The sequence below is a fragment of the Apteryx rowi genome, unplaced genomic scaffold (assembly GCF_003343035.1).
Source record: "Apteryx rowi isolate R43461 unplaced genomic scaffold, aptRow1 scaffold_33, whole genome shotgun sequence".
NCBI classification, from domain to species: Eukaryota; Metazoa; Chordata; class Aves; order Apterygiformes; family Apterygidae; genus Apteryx; species Apteryx rowi.
The window spans coordinates 4,124,871-4,142,081 of record NW_020449752.1 but is presented as its reverse complement, the minus strand read 5'-3'; the positions used below and the strand labels follow the sequence as shown (position 1 = coordinate 4,142,081).

Sequence of the window (17,211 nt, the reverse complement as noted above, 5' to 3'; positions counted from 1 at the left end):
ACTGTCACACTAACTGCCCGGCTAAAGGGAATTTCAGTCACACTCCCCCTCAAACATACTCTCTACCTGTCCTTCAGTTTTGTGATCACGCCTGTTCCTTCTGTCTTCATCAGCCTCACCCTGAAGGCTGCTAATGCACTGCACATTTATTTACTGAATACAGATGGCAGGGTTTGGCCAGATACAGCAAGTAGCTTGGGATGAAAAAGAACAGGACTTGCAACATTCAACTCGACACTTTGAAAACAGTATTTCACCACTTCCTTGCGATAAGAATGGATTTTTAGAAGGATTAAAAAAATGCCAACCCAAACAAAGCAAGCTATTTTGCTGGGAGTTTTGCAATACCTTCCAGKCAACTCCAACTAAGTTCCACTTCACTGAGAAATGGAAACAGGTTCATTTTGCTTTTTGGCCTGAAACATACCGCTTCTTCCAATTTTTCCTTATATCTGTAAAACACAGAGCACCTCGCACCATTTCAGCAAGAAAGGACTTTCACCTTATAGGTTCAGAGCRTGGGGCAGAGATTATGTTCTGTGACCTAAAGTCACGCAAAGAAACCAGTGGGGAAAGGCGGCTCAAAACTGTTTGATTCGAGCCCCTTTATAGCATACCACAGCAGCACGACCAAAGCAACAGACTCGTGTGCCTGTATCACTAGAAAGGCTTCACCTTCACAAAAGTCTCCCTAAGCTCCCACCCTGCAGMCCAGCTTTAGCTGGAAGCACTCTAACCATGGCCACAGCAAGCTTCTGTTCGCAACTGCGCAGTGGATTTACTTCTGCTGGCTTGAGAGCCAGTTCGATGGCAAGCCTGGCTGTTCATCAATACAGAGCTTGTGCCTGAGTGCAGCTTACAAGACTGCATCAGTTTTAATTGATATTCTAAGCTACAGTAAGCTKCTACTGCTTCACTGCTCCAGTCTCTGAATCTGTAACTCCAGATGTGCTAGCAGAAGCATGCACATGTTCCCTGCCTCTTCATGAGAGCGAGGTTAGCGATCTGGACCAGGCAGGCCATGACTGACACAAACTGCGTGTTTCCTCGCTGCAGGAGGAAGGCCTGTAAGACCTTGTAGAAAGTGGTACTGCATTGCAGCGGCTGTGCCCAAGGAAGACTTCCAAACACCGGCAGGAAAGAGCTCTTATTGCAGGCCTAGGCAGGCATACACTACCACCCTCCTGCCCCCTTCCTGAATCAAAGTCCGGGTCTTTTTCTTGGAAGCAATGTCTTCCAAGTACACTGAGAAGTTGGAGGCTTCTGCACAATCATGCCCTTGTGTCGACACGGGGAGAGCTTACAGGAGGATTTATGGCATCATCAGAACCTGGCTTAATGGTATAGCCAGACCTGCGTGTCCAGGTTCTGGTCTGGTGGACACCACGTCAATGGGGTGACCTGTATTGCTTATGAAATACAGTCTGCCAGCAACCTCTCTGGCAGGGTCCCCACAGACACTGAGGAAGGAAAGCTAAAAACAGATCCCTGGGCTTTAGCGACAGCTCTGCAGGGAGGGAGAAATTGTCAGCAAACGCACATGCTTGAGGGGAAACTGAGGGTAGCCTGGAGGCAGCGCACAGATGAGGAAAGCCAGAGTCACTGTCCTGATAGAGCAGTCTTGCATCTCCTTTAATTYATGCACACTTTAAAAATAAACAACCCCAAACCCAAAGACAGCAACACTGAAAGACAGACACTCAGTCTAAGGTGAGGTATATAATCTTAACTCTGCCTATGTCCCTTACATGCACATCTCATAACAAATGTGAGTAAGAACTTGAAGAGGAAGTACAACCGAATTTAAATAGCCAAGATATTCTAAATCCCTCCTAGATATTTATCCATATCTATTAACATCTCAGATCCCTTAAATGTCTTTAGCAGGCCCTTCATCCCTTGCAAAGGAATGGCACAGGTTCCATGTGACCTCAGGTTCTCTCATACCCACTTGCAGGTTTAACAGAAATAGAAGTGACTGAAGTATTTTACACTATCTGAGGAAGAACACGCCGTCCTCAGCTAGTACGCAGGGAGTGAGGAAGTACTGTATTCATTTAGTTAAGACCACGCAGCAATAACTTTCCACAGGGGACCTCTACTCAAATCAATATATAAAATTACACCCTTAGACCATTAACTGCTACAACACCACCGTTGCCATAAGAAGCATAAGGGTTTTAACAGATTTATAACCAGTGGTGTTGCTCAGCTATGTACCACAACCACTCTAGACAACTGAAGCATCAAGGATGAACCTCAGCTCCTGCTCTTCAAGGGGGCAGGGAGCCACAGTAAATCAGGGAGTTACCTTTTGSTATGAGCAACACAGGCCTTAGATATGACAGGAGGAGCTGGACCATTTTAACCCAGTTCTCCAGCTGACCCAACCCAGGTGAAGYCCCCCCCCCAACACTAGACAAGAGACAGCTTATTTGCTGTTTTCTCCTCCAGTTTAACTTACATCCCTGCCTTGTTTGCCTAACAGGCAYGCAAAGCATCAGAGAGATGTCAAGGAGAGCTCTGCTGATAAGAATGCATCTTTAACAACTTTTCCRGAGCTTGCTCCATCCACTCTCCTCTTCCTTCTCAAATGCCTTTGTCAGATAAAGAACAAAAGGCTCAATGCAGCTTCTACAGGAGATGCCTCCCCTAATCAACTGCAATTGTGTCTTCCCAGAGAGACACAAGTGACAACACTTGGGGTAAGGCAAGCTTTCCTATCACAGAGCTGCCAAGTCCCCGAGGAGACAGAACTGTTACTGGTGATGACAGCAGCAGAGTTAGCAATGCAAAGTTTGCTCCACACCCTGCGGGGAGCTTTGGAGATCAGCTAGCAAAGGACCCACCCCTACAATGGATCCCACTAGATCTCATGCCAGGGATCCTGTAGCTTTTAGGAAAGTATTGCAGGCAATCCCATTCCCAAGCTGCAGACTGGACACCAACGGGTCCTGCTCATTGCCCAGGTAGGTGAGCAGCACCTCAGATGGCCACATGTAAGGCGCTGGGGACCACTGCTTCCACTAACCAGAATAACACATTAAAGGTCTGGTCCCCCACAACATCCAGGTCTTGAAAGACAGAAGCTTTCCACTGGTCAGCCAAAGGACTCAGTTAAATCTGTTTCTCCAGCAGGCAGTGCGTACCCAGGAGCACAGAGGCTGGCTCTTGGCATTCGTAGAAGAGAAAGGTCATCTTTTACAGGGATGAGGGGGGTTTCCTCTGCTCTCCGGCTTTCTGGGTGTTGGATTTCACGTCTCCCACCTCAGCCTTGCTGCTGCTGCACCCCAACACCCTGCTAACCCAAATACTCCTTCCCACAACAAAACAGCCACAAAAGGATCTGCAGCCTTCATTCTTGCAAGAGCTGCAGATTCCCTTTGAGAAGCTATTAAGAACCAGTCGAATAGAGCAACCTTTCATTGACAAGTCACTCAGCCCTTTAAATGATCTCCAAAGAGTGTTTTCTTTTTATTGGTTTGTGCAGTTTAGCAGCCTTGATTTCAAGTTACTTTGGCTTATGATCAACTCCAGATCTATAACGCTTCTATTCTCTCCCTCCTTGGTCTCCCTCGCCCACTTCTTTATGTTTTTATTAAAAAAAATAGCCAGGAAAACAGATAGCAGATTAACAGGGAAACAAATTGAAATAGGTCAAATGTATCTTGCTTAGATGACAGCCACCCCATTAGATCCCTTTAAACAGGACAAATAATCTGTTCAGCAGCACAAGTGGGCTTTTACATTTATTCTAAATTACAAACCAAATGATTGCAGGCTCAAATGGAAGCACTGGCTAATTGCACTAATATCTCACTAATTCCAGCATCAGGGAATGGGGAAAAATAACGATTTCCACCATTTTACCAATTATTCAGTTTAGACCAAGGTACATTATGCAAACCCTGGGTTGAGCTTTCTTTCCATTTTGTGATCTATGACAAGGACTGGAATTCCAATTATTAATAATGTAGGAGCTATAATTATTCTGAGGATGGCTACGAGATAATTACAAGCCATAAAAACAGCTTTCATACGCAAGCACAATTCTCTGTGTCTAGCAGAACTGAAACCTATCTGCAAACTAGAGATACACAGGCGTTTAAGACAAAAAAACCATCCAAAGCTACACTGCTTGCAGTTTGCGAGTGTGAAAACACAGCTGATAACACAAGCCAGAAGCGGGCAGCTTGCTGTGCCAGGCAGGCTGGAGGCTGATCTGAAATATCCCTGCTAGGCCCAGGCCCCGATGGCTGCACAGGGACACAAGCCATCTTGCAGAGGAGGAATAACAGAGCAGGCTGGCAGCTCTCCCTCCATTCGGGCCATCACTGTCACGGATCAACCCTGACCTGTGCCTTAAGACCAACAGAGGTGGGGGGGGGATGTATCTCACCCTGTTGGGACCTCCATCTGACCCTGACAAGAGACATGACCACCTTATTTTAGACCCAGCGCTTTGAATTGATGAGATCCCACCCCTTCTGAACAAAATGGTTGAGGTGAAGTTTTCAAAGCCATCACTTTTACCAGCTTCAGCTCAGAGTCCAAACCAAACTCCCAGACTTCAAGATTTTTCTTATGCTAACCAACAGCCCCACAACAGCCACGTGGCCTTTAGAGAAAAATCTCCCGTCTTGGATTCAGTCAACCCTCATCTGAGCAGATTTCTATTGTCATTAGCCAGCAAATACTATTTGCTAAGCAACACCCTCTCCCAGTTAAACACAGAGCAGCACCCATTGCTACGCGGAAGCTACAGCTCAGCACATAACGGCTGCTTGTATCGCAGTACCTTGTAAAGTGAATCAAGACACCTGGAATGCAGAAAACACTACAGAAACCAAGTTCTGCTCCCAGCCATGAGGTATGCGGTGGGTTCCTCCTGCCAGAGATGACTACCACAAACACCTCTCCTGGCACACTAGCCAGCCTTCATAGCTCCAGCAGCCAAGCTGGAGGAAACTGCCTGGAGAGGGAGATGCAGATTTTAGCCTGGTGCCTGTCCCTGACTCACAGCATGGATGCGAGCAAAGCAGGGATATAAGCCAAACAGGGAGTTGAAGAGGGGGAGATCAGCCTTCCCCAAACATGGATCATTCTACCACATCCTTTAGCCTGTCCAGGAGGAGCGTGCTGCACCAAGTCCTGTACTCATCCCTTTTCCCGGCCACCCCTGCTTCCACCACCCAGCCTCAGACACAAGCAGAAAGCACACCCTTCCCCTCCATGCAGTAACAAATGCAGAGGGCTGGGCCCATCCTGCACAGATGCCACCTGCCTGCGATGCAGGACGACGCAAGAGCCAGAGAAGCACCCAAAAAGGGAGGCGAGAGGGAGGGAGCGCACTGCCTTGCCACGCTCCTGCTTGCCTGCGAGCGGAGAGGTGGTTGCAAGCACCTTCTAGCAGCCGGCGGCTGGCGGGAACAGGTGGTGAAGGAGGAGGCTGACACCTCTTAGCACTTAATCGTTCCTGTTTGTAGCTTTATGAATGGCAGCCAAAAAGTGCCATAATTGCTGCAGTGACGCTTGCTAATGACTCGAGTTAGATCTGGCAAGAAGTCAAAGACAGGAAAAGGAAAAAAAAAAAAACAGGAGGGGGATCAACATCTGAATACCAATCTTCAGCCACCTCATAGGAGAGCAGAGCAAGAGCAACTTGGGGCCTGCACCTACAAACAGGGGGCGAGCAGAGACCAAGCATGCTAGGGTGAGCAGGGAGGGATTCTGCAGCACATCTCTTGCCTGTGAAGGCTGCACTGCCCACTGGAGACCTTCAGCTTTGGAAAGGGAAGACTGAACTGGGAGGGGGAAGAGGGAACAGAAATCCAGTCCTAGTTTTCAGGCTAGGTTGAGAACCTTGCTTTTGGGCTGGGGGATGGGACGGGACTAAGGTGAGCCACATCACAGATACCACCTTTCTGCCCCCCCAAATCAACTTGAGCCAAAATAGCAGAAGACCTGGGAAAAGCAGGGCAATTCCTCTCATTGCCAGCCTTGTCATGACCTTGGTTTTATAGTGTATGCATCGGTGGATTGCGTCCAGTGGCCTCGGCTCCCACTGAACCGCCACTGTGGCCAGGGAGAGTTTTTCTGGAGGAGGAACACAGCCCCTAGTGAATAAACAGCACACTCCTCCCGATTATGTATCTCTTTCTGAATGTTAACAAACAGTCTGCAGCATCTGATTGAGTGGGTTATTAGCAGAATGAAGACAGATGGTGGAGGATTAACTCTAAAGCGTCTTTATTGCAAGGCCGTCATTACAGACAGCTCTACCTCTCTCCCTCTGTCTACAACTGTCACCAGCTTAATTTCACCCTACAACTCACAGCCGCACACCACACAGCGATCCCAGCACGCAGACGCGGCAGTCGTCAATCACGGCAAAGGAATGATCAGGTAGCAGCCACATCGGAGCAGCACCTTCCCATTCCCCGGCTCCGCTCCTCACGCGCGCCTCTAAATTGCACCCAAGCCCAAGCTGCCTTCCTGCTGCGTGCTTCCCAGCGGCAATACAGCAGGAGGCAGACCGGGAGCCCATGGCACCCAATGCACTGCAGCAGTGCCAGCTGCAGGGAGAGTGCCCGACTCGGTTTTGTCTTGCACATCACCAGCAGTGCTGACAGCAGCCCAGACCACACTGTTGCCGTACAGCRGGGAGAGGTCAGCACCTCGTCCAGACCTGCTTTTTCATGACACAGATTGAGATTGATATTTGTTAACTAAGCAACAGTTTCTCAAACACTGATGTCAATCAGTTGCRTTAATGGATGGGCATCACTTGCCGGTTGGTAAACAGACAACACACTACTACCAAAGCCCCTCACTGCGCATGGCCACAGAGCATCTTTGCCACCTGTTAGCCACACAGGTGAGGAGTAAGTTTACTGAACTCTGCTGAAAGAGGTTGCCACACTCGCCTGCAAGTGCCCAGCCTGGATCTTCACCAAGAGAATAGCCAAGAGAAGTGCTTTCCCACCAACCAAGCCTTCAGGGCATTCATACTTTTCCACTTCTTAGGATACGTATCCTAAGATGATCTGTACTAGGGGGTCTACTGCTGTAGCTACCTAAAGCAGCACAATGTGGTGCAATTCTTCCACACCGAAGAGGTGTCTAAGTATGCTGGGCTTCTCTACCTACAAGTGCATTTTGCAGACATTGCCAAAGGGTCTGGCTCATGTACTTTGGGCAGGAAACAGCTTAGCTGTACCATTGTAGATGACCAGACATCTGAAACCTGCCTTGGCTCACATCAAAGCTCAGCCCATGCTGCACAGCTTGGATCTGCACTGAAATCCAAAGCCTGGGAGGCTCGAGGCCTGCAATTGTCACCCGGAACCACCTCTAGAGAAAACAGAGGCATGTCCTAGGCGGTCTTTGTAGCCATGGAAATCCCTTGACTTTGTTTTTGGCAGATTGTACCTTTAAACATAAGGGTCCTGCAGTCTGCAGGGGCCAGAAACTCGTCTGCTGCACAGAGCGAGGCAGGCACACTTTGTTCCCTTTCCCACACAAAGGCTTTACTTTTGGCCTTTCATGTTTCTTTGTTCTCTTTACACAAAGCCACGTTCGGGCTGCAAAGGGGGCTCGCTTCACAGGCGGAAGCAGAACTCAAACCCAGTGGGGACAGGAGCTTCTCTGAATGATCCCAAAGGCTCAGGCGGGATGCCTGGGCATGTCCGCACGCCTGCTGGCTCACTGGTGCCAGCAGAGCATCCCCAGAGCACTCCTACTCGCCCGAGCATGGYCACAGCCTTTCCTTGAGGACAGGAAAGTATTGAGAGAGATTTCACCTTCTCACAACACTTAGACCAGGCTTTGCCATCCATTCTCCCAAGGGGCAGCCCCTTGCCATTAAAGAAACATACTCTAATCAGTGTTTAAAAAGCACGCRATAATTAACAAACATGAGGTGAAATCTTCTGAAGTACTTTTTCCATATTATCAGCTCAGTATCAAAGCTCCTGGGAACACTATGGAACTTTTGATCTTCTAACTGATTTTCAAGCCATAACCTGTCTCCGCTAGTTTTACCCCAAGAAAGCTAATGCACCTTTTACTTTCATGAAGACAAGGCTTCCTGTAAGAGTAAGGACCCCTGAGGCTAATGACTGGGAATACGTTATCCCACACAAGTAAAAGGAAGCACAGCAGGGGAAATAATCACACCCTCCCCTTTTTTCAAAGCATTTCCAATCAAAACCTCAAACAAAGACCAAATCCAACTCAGGTCTGCTTGGATCCCCAGAGTAACCCTGCAATAACCAAACTCTCCCTGCCACATCCCCAGCCCAAAGTTCCCATCTCACACAGCTCTGGGACCTTTAAGCCTTCTCTGATTCAGAATTAATCACAGATGGTACTGCACCAACAGTTTACTTCAGAAAAAGAAGTCAAGCAATGAAGCTACCAGAAGCAGAGATGCTCACTCTTCCAAGCATAAATATTTTTGTTTAGTATTATGATTCATAATTATTTATGATATTTCTATGGATTAATCAATGCTCGTAAAGCACTTCGGGGTGACTAGAATATATAACAGGGAAATTTTGAGATCTCAGCCTCTGTGTAAGAGTTTGATGAGCAACAGAATAAAGTCTCTGCTTCTGAGAGGTGCAAAGGTACTGGTAGCCCTGGTTCCAGATAAGGAACAAACAGATTTTTTCCAATCAAATGCTGATGCCTTTTGATCACATCAYGGCTAGGCCTGAATCTCCAGTTGACTTTTGTGTCACCAACAAGGTGGACATTTGTGCAGCTAGGTAGCCCACGTAAGCTCCACGATGTTGCRGCTTCCTGAATACTGGTGATACAACGGTAATTAGTCACCCTAGTTGCTCCCGTATGAACGGCTGAAAGCTTGTACTCTGAAGGTGCCACGGTGAGGTACTACCACAGGGCCAGAATAAAAGGACCAGATGCAGCAATTGCTGCAAGAACTTCCCATGTGACAAATCCTTTCCGTGGGCTAGGGAAAAGATGGTGGATGCTGGACATATGGAACTAGTAAGCTTCTGCTCTTGTCTCACAGCCTCACATAGGGGGCTTCCAACATCTTTACCTATTAGGATATTTCAGAGATCAAAAGGGAGCAGGATTTTCTCCTCAGTGCGAACAAGACCCCAGCACGTTGCTAGCAATAGCAAGCATTCACATCCCCTTGCAGTGACATTATTAAAGAGGAAGGAAGAACAGAAGGTGGGGAAGCCACTCACCTTCAGTCATCCTGCGGTACTTCTCCTTGTACATGAACCCCAGTACTAGGCAGCATCCTCTTCCTGGGAGCCCCAGTTCTGCAAGAGGAGAAGGAGCCATGTTAGCAGGGAAGACTGAGCGGGGGACAAGGGCAAGCGYGTGGGGATGCCACAGGGAGCAAAGTCTGCTGGTGACACTATTTAGGCAAAGCAGCAGAGAGGCAGGCAGGTAATCGGTCTCTGGCCAGTTTGAAAGCTGCACTTTGCCGAGGTCCCAGCAATGCAGAGGGACAGATGCAAGCCGGCAGTTCCAACCCAACTGCTTCCAGCTGCAGCCTCTGTGCTGCTGCTCTGCCACCCATATCCAGAGAAGGGTGGGTGACCATCCCCTCCCTTGCCCATTTAAGCACTCCTTTTTGGTATGCATAGGGAACAAGCTGCAACTTCCTCCACATCAGTGCTTTGCAGCAATATGGACTCTTTAATCCCTTTCGCCCTTAACAGGCAGCATGGTAAAACAGGACGTGGACCTCTAAAGGGAGGACAAGTCTGACTGGAGGCATCCTGCCCTTTAGAAACAAACAAGTGACCCTAAGAGCAGCAGAGTGCTAGAGCCTGAGGAGGCACATGCCTTTCATCCCTTGATTTCTTAATGGGGGTTTCTATCAGTAACAAGCAGAGAAAGATCTGAGCAAGGATTTTCCAGAAGTAGGCTGCATGCACGCGTTCTCCCCGTGCGCATCTCAGAGCGGTGAAAAGCTCTAGTTCTTCAAACAAATTCTCCTGTGTCGCAGTGGAGAAAATTAAGGTACCACGTCCCTAACACTGCCTGCCTACAGACCTGCAGAGTTCCTCGGGGCCCCTGCGCTCTGCAGGGCCCCGCTGATCAAAGCCCCTTTGATGTTTACTTAATGTGGCTGTGGTCTCTTTAGGGCCCCCCTCTGCCGAGAGAGGGGCACTCAGGAGTGTCACGAAGTTGTGCCAAATCTAAGAGGGGAAGGTGTTGAAGCAGGAGGGCTCAGAGCACAGCAACAGCGTTGGAGCAGAGCGAGTGCTGCACAGCAGCCTTTGCTCGTGCCAGGCGGAGCCTAGCCACACAGGTTTGGCTTTTCGCTCCAGGATGCGAATTTGGGTTTGGCTTGCACATCTGGACCATTTCCAGGGGAAGAGAAAGTTGCTCACCAGCGTGATGCACAGGAACGACGCCTGGATTTACACAGCACTGCATATACAACACCCTTCCCCGATACTACTAGCTGACAGGGCATCCTGGCAGAGGGTTTAGCATCCTCCTCTCCGCAAGACTAGTTAAGGAGGTTTCTCTAACATCATACGTGGCTCCRTCTTGCAAGAGGCTAAGGACCCTCAGCTCCTGATCCTAAGGCTCCCAACTAGGGAGGACTTCAGCATCTCCTTCCTCTTCAGGACTAGGGCAGCAGGATCTATGTTGCCATGGCACAGCCTACTTGGCAACTGCAAATACACTAACAAATACATCAACTTGCAGAGCATTAGATGCCTCTATTCAATACTCCTGATTACTGTTAGCACCTGCTGGTTTTAGTTGAAGGACATTCAGCACAGGTTGTCTGTTAGTGCTGTCCGATAACCAGAATCGATGGGACCCCACTGGACTTCATGTGGAGTTTCCGTAAGGGGTTGTGCAAGGCCTGTGGAAACAGACACCCCCCACGCATTCAACGTGCGTGCAGCAGAACGGCTGCGAGCCTGCCGATAGCATCCCAAGCCTCCGCGACTGTTTATGCAGAACCTGCAGAGCAGGCAAGAGGCATTTATGTCTTTATTGATAGAAAAGCAAAATAGCATCGATTCCTATTGAGCCTCCAACAAGCACCGAGGTATCAAAGTGTAATTAAAACACCACAATTAGATTAGCACCACACAAGACAGCGCAGTCCACAGCGGAGTTGAGCAAGCCAGCATTCCTATCTCACTAATTCAGACATGCGCCGTACATCCTGGCATGCACGTACTGTCCTGTTTGCTGATGCCGGCTGGGTTTTTCCTTGATGCAGGCAACTCGCCAAAGGGGGCAGAAGAGCAGGCACGGTCCTGGGACCACAGGGGCTCTCCACAGACTGCAGCAACACCCACAAGAGCACCTCAAGCCAAAGCAGATGGAAGGGAGCTGTGCTACAGGCAGCAACAGCTCCAGCCTGCAGGAGGGCTGAATACCACACCAGAGCACCCACACCTCAGACAGCTCTTATCTTCCAGACTGTAGGGAGAGAAATGCACCTGAGAAAGAGGCTGTGCTTTAGGTTACAGCCCCTTGCCACAACCTCTAAGGCAGTGGCTGTGCTGCCCAAGAGCTCACCATCACAACAGCTCAGCTAGTACAGCCCTTGGGGGGGGGGGGGGGGATAGCCAGAGAGGAGCCATGCAGCCTGGATCCAGATTAAGTCTGAATTATTACCCATCTGGAGCCTTGACCAGTGCACAAGGGTGTGGGTGTGTGTCTTGCATCTGCCTCCCTAAGGGGTGCTATAATTAATGCTTAAAAAGCACTTTGATATGCCATGATGAAAGGAGCTATGAGAGCACTGCATATAATAATTCATACCATAAATTTGTGAGAACATGCAAAAACCTTTATAGCTAAAGGCACCTTTAAATACTTGAGAGTGCCTTTAAAAGGCACAAATACTTCAAGATGACTCTGATGCCTAACGACGGCTCACCACTTCATGGCTTTCAGTGGCTACCTACAGCTAAAATAGTTAAGCAGACACCCAGCATTAAGTGTTTTGGCTTTAGGGGGGTGGTGCTGAGATACCACTGAAAAGGAACTTTTTAGCCCATGCATGCCCCCCACTCCTTGAAACAATTGCATCCACCTCCTTGCAGTGGCAATAGATTTTGAGCATACTGAAACAAGCCACATTTGCAGTTTATCATCTCAGTCACTTTTGAGATGCACAAGCTTAAGTATTTTGTTTAGAAAACACATGTGGGAGCACATTTATACTTGCATTAGTTTACCTCAAGACTTACAGAAAAACCACTCGGACAAAAGCATAAGCAATTTCAAACCAAACACTACCAGCGTTAGGGGCAGCGAGTGACAAAGCAGCAAAAGCCAGTAAAAAGAAACAGAGCTTAGAGCAGAAGAGTCATGCACAGCAACCTCTAGAAAGGCATCTTAGGTACGACCTGGGCAAACGGAGAGGATAAGTTTGCTTTGGAAGACCGATAACTCTTTGCTGACCCAAATTATGGCATCCTCCTGCTTTCTCCTCATTCCACCCACCTCTTTCCTCCTATCATTTGGGATTTCATTACCCRCTTTCAAGGCAATTACCCTACCCACAAGTCAGAGGGCTCCAGGTTTCTGAACAACCAGCGCAGTAAAGGCTAACGCTGCAAAGGAGTAGTAAAGGTTTATTAACGCAATCGTAATGTGTACTATTGTGTAGCCTTATTCCACCAGGAATGATAATAAATGTTTAATAGCCCAATAATACCTGTTTAATAATTTTTCAGCTCATCTTGTCTAATTGCAAGTTTATTAAAGAACGATAAACTTTATAATCGCTGTAAAGGCATAATTGCAATTCCATTGCTTATTCAATACTGAGTTAATTATATTACAACTAAGTTATTTTTTCCCATACATATTAAATATCAATTAGCTGTTTTAAACTATTGATTTGTATTTAATTAACTATGCTATTATATACCAATTAAACTCTTATAAGAGAAGCAGAAACAGCTGGTCTCTTAAATTAAATTTTAAAAACATTGTATTGAAATAAATATCACGTTTCCATTTTCTCATGTTTTCATTCTGCAGAGATGGCAATCTGCTATCTGTAAATATTTTTCCAATCGCATGTTATATGCATGAGCTTCATTTGTAGTTCTCAATTCTTCTTCCCATGACAAACTCCATGACAGAAATTCTAGCGTCAGTCTGCGACACCGCGATATGGTGGCTGGAAAAGACAGAGGCCTGTAGAAGGCCCCCCATACCATCTCACCTTGGGATCTAAGCAGCAAACTACTTGGATGGGAGCTCCTGAAAGAGCATGGAAGCCTTTGAGGAACGAAACTCAATACCTTTCTGTTTGTTTCTAAGTTAGCCACCCTGGGAAACATTAGAAGGTCCCACGTCTCCAAAACTAACGGGTTTGGGTCACTTTTCAAAAGCTTTTGTTTAGTAAACCTTATGCCCCTGCTTAGGAACAGTTTTCTGTTCCAAGGTGTGAAGGTGTCTGTTGTTGGATGTCTTGCTAAGGAGACTCATTATGCACAGAAAAGCCCAAACTCCCAAGTGTTTCCAAGTTCTCAGCTTCACTGATACCTACTGACTTTGCATCACAAAAGTTAGGAGAGATGTATGACGAAGCATTTCCTTCATTGCTTTTTGCTGTGCTGCCTTCCAGGCTCAGTAATCATCCTGCTTTTCTTGTGTGGATTTCATAAGCAACCCTGTGACCTTTTCTGCAGGGGAATTTGCTGTGGGCACCAGTGAAGGAAGCTGCATGCTTCCCCTTTCAGTCCTCCTTTTGCTGCAAGTGCTTGGTTCAAGATTCTTCCCTCACCGCCCTTTGCGTTCACAAGTGTTGCTGAGCAGCTCTGGGCAGCTGCCATGTTTTGGCAGTGAGCAAACAGATTCTTCTGCCCATAATTTGTGCATTACACTGTTAAGTCTGCAAAGCAATCCAAGATCCTCAGAGATGAAAAAGCTATACATATGCAAGTTGTTATTAAATCTGTGCCCAGTTAATTTATAAAACTGTATTAAAAAAACTAAGCGGCTTCCCAGATGAGAAAATGGGCACATTACAATTCGAAATAGGAATGAAGTAGATATCAGTGTTAAAAGCTGTAGTGATATTGTATTTTATTCTATAGTGCTCTGCAGAAAAGTTACATTTATAAACCCATTTACTGTATTATGTACTTGCAAACCACCTTGTCATCCATTTATTGCACAAATAAAATCTTAAAAGCAGAGGATTAGTTGAGTGTGTCCCTATGGGACCACAATCTGACTTTAAGTAATCCATCAATGAAGTAAAACAGATGGAGCAGAGGTGTTTGCCAGCTCATTGCTCCAAGATCTAAAACGCAACTGCGCAGAAGGGCTACTCTGATGATACACAGACCTGGAAGTCCTGTTCATATCAATGAGGGAAGGCACATCCAGAGGAGCTTTAAGTGTTGTGGAACTTTCCTTGTTTGCAGAAACCTGGTCCCCGTTCAGAAGCTAGTCCCATTTGAGGGCTTCAGAGCAGCAAGGAAAATTCCCAAGGATGAAACCCTGTGAAGTACCTCCATCAAGACCTGAATTCACCCTAACCAACGCTGAAGTGAAGTGTGCATCCGCACCTAAGAAACAGCAGCATCACCAAAACAAAGCAACCCCAGTGCCATTTTCCCTGAAGGGAATCTCTGATGCTGAAAGATGACAGTAGTTCCTCAGAGCCTTTTAAAGAGTGCAAGCTGATTGGCTCTGGTTCTGCTTTTACCTGCTACCAAATACTCTTTCCGGCTACAAAAGATAATGGAAAAAGACAGGAAAACTCGGGTATACTTACTTTAACTGAGCCTGTTTCAAACCACTGGAAGGAAAAAAAAAGCGCCATCCATGGCCCAGGAGGAGGTTCTCTGGACAAGCAGCTTTGGACAGGCACATACCTTGAAACATCATACTACACCTGGTGTCCAGCTACCACAACTTTCTCCAAATATCAGGACCAAAAGCTTCAAGAGGAAGACTAGAGAAACCATGCAATAAATAGATTTCCCCAAGAGAGAGTTCTGCCCTAGTACTGGACAATTAAAAGTTGCTTCTTAGCAGGAAGCACAACTGGCAGAATGGGAAAGAAGGAACAGGGATTCATGCTGCTAAGCAAAGACTTATTTCCTTATGTTCCTTGGCTAATGAAGAGAAAAAGGCACCTTTGAACTGCAAATCATCACTGAAATGTTTTGAAGAGCTCTCTAGTGGCAACAGAGATCGCCTCTGGCCCTTCAAGTTCAGTAAGCTGAATCTGTCTGTACTCCTTCTCCTCCCCACACGCTTCATGGCTGTTGCCCTCTGAGTATCTTACAAACTTACTCTATTTAGGGAGCATCAATCAAGTGACAAGGAATCCTCACAGACCCCCAATCCAGTCATTCTTAGGGCACTTCCCCTCCCAGCTCAAAGTAAAGAAGCCTGCAGGAAGTGCTATAGGAAGAGCAATTTACCCCAGAGTAAGAAAGTCCACAGTACTTGAACTTCCTTGCAAAAAAAAAAAAGTTTTCATCCCTCAGTATGCATTTCCTGTTGCAAAAGTCTTGACTTTCACACAGCTTTTGCTTTATTTAAAAAAGCTGCATGGAAACACAGGCTGCTTTCTCTGTCACTGGCAGCGGTAGGGCAATTCCTGCTTGCACTTAAGACAGCACTGCTGATCGGACAACAAATGCAACCAGAGACTTCCACATAATTTTGCCAAAACATACATAGGCTTTTGAAAAGGCCGTGGTGAAATGGCTGGGCTCAGAAACAAGTCCTTAGACGGTACTGGCAAGAGACAGTCATTTGCAACTTTGGTCCTCAACTAGTGCTTCTCCAGGGCGGTCGTGCACTGCAGCCTGGAGGTGCCATGCAGAACATGCTGCCCCAAAGGGCAGGGAAAAGGTGCTGCGAGTTCACCATTGTGACTTCCTAGGCCTCAGCAGCACCAGGGATTTGTGCAAGGCTTTGGCACAAATTAGACAGTGGGAAGGACCAGTTACGGGAACTTGGGGCCACCCTAGGTACCACAACACAGCAGGCTAGGAATGGTGCTACATACTAGGCAGGCAAGCAGTGCAAGACACCTAGATAGAGCCCTATCCCAGCTTGCAACCACCCTTTCAAAAGCCCTTTTTTGCTACACAAGTCCTTTTTGCCAACATAGGAGGGAGAGGCATGAAGGACAGGACAATATCGGAGCCTTTGCTTCATATTTCAGGCCTAGAAATCATTTGCCATCACCTTCCTTCTGCCAACAGTGCGGTGCTGGTGTACAAAGCACCCTACCATTTCCATGGCATGATCTTCCTCACCTGCTCTCTCTCCTCATCCTATTTCTAAAGACTATACCCAGGAAAGATTCACAGCGAGTTGTCCGCAGCAATGCATCAAGGCCCCGTCCACGCCTGCATGGTTACATTTCATTTTACAACCTCTCAGCATGCAGACATAGTTCAAACACTTCCTCCCAATTTACATGATTTCTGCTGTATTTTGCAATGGCAACTTATCCTGTTGCCTTTTTCATCTTGCTTAGCACAGACCCCCTGAAGCTCCCCTGCTTGCTACAGACAGAGGGCTTGAGCCATCCCTAGGAATATGGCCAATTTGCCTCAGTAGTGGATTTGACCTGCACTTTAAGATCTTCCTGGGGATTTAATCTGCTTTTCACTAAAGCCCACTGTATCTGCTGCTACATTCAAGCCACAAAATGAATCTCATGTTTCAAGGCAGCGACTCACTGCAGGAAGGTCAAGACAAGACTTCTTCCAGAGCAGTTTGGGCAATACGTGAATACCTTCCCATGCATCCCCTAGTCTCTCCTTGACACTTTCCTGGGTCAGCCCCTGAAGCCACGCAACATAACTGCCATCTGGCTCACAGGCACCACTCGCATCCTCTCCCTGACTGCTAAGAGCACATTTGCTGACTCCAAGGAGACTCTGCCCCTGTCAGGGCAGCCAGAGCCACTGGATGACAGCCAAGTGATGGTCACATCTGTCTCAGTCACACTCCAGTGGCTGGGCTGCACCAGCCCATGTGCACTCCATGTACCTCCCCGAGTCTGCTGGGGCTTGAACAGTGAGGGCAGAAGAGGCTTACAGACAGTTTGAGCCTTGTCCCTTGCTCTGTCCATCTGCTCTGCCTCCCCCAGGCATTCCCTCTCTCACAAGTCAAGGGCCTGGATGGCCCCAGGCTGTCTATCACCTGCATCATGCTCCACTTGGCAGGTCAGACCTGAACTTGCAGTCACTG

At 47.5% G+C, this 17,211-nt stretch overlaps 1 protein-coding gene across 1 annotated transcript in view; it reads right to left on the bottom strand.

Annotated features, from left to right (window-relative positions):
* The window catches only part of KIRREL3 (kirre like nephrin family adhesion molecule 3), a 136,358-nt gene extending 127,034 nt beyond the window's left edge, over positions 1-9,324 (bottom strand). The window contains exon 1 of the mRNA XM_026071706.1: positions 9,225-9,324. Coding sequence (XP_025927491.1) covers positions 9,225-9,324 — 100 coding nt within the window. The remainder of the gene's footprint in view (positions 1-9,224) is intronic.
* Positions 9,325-17,211: the final 7,887 nt, after the last annotated feature.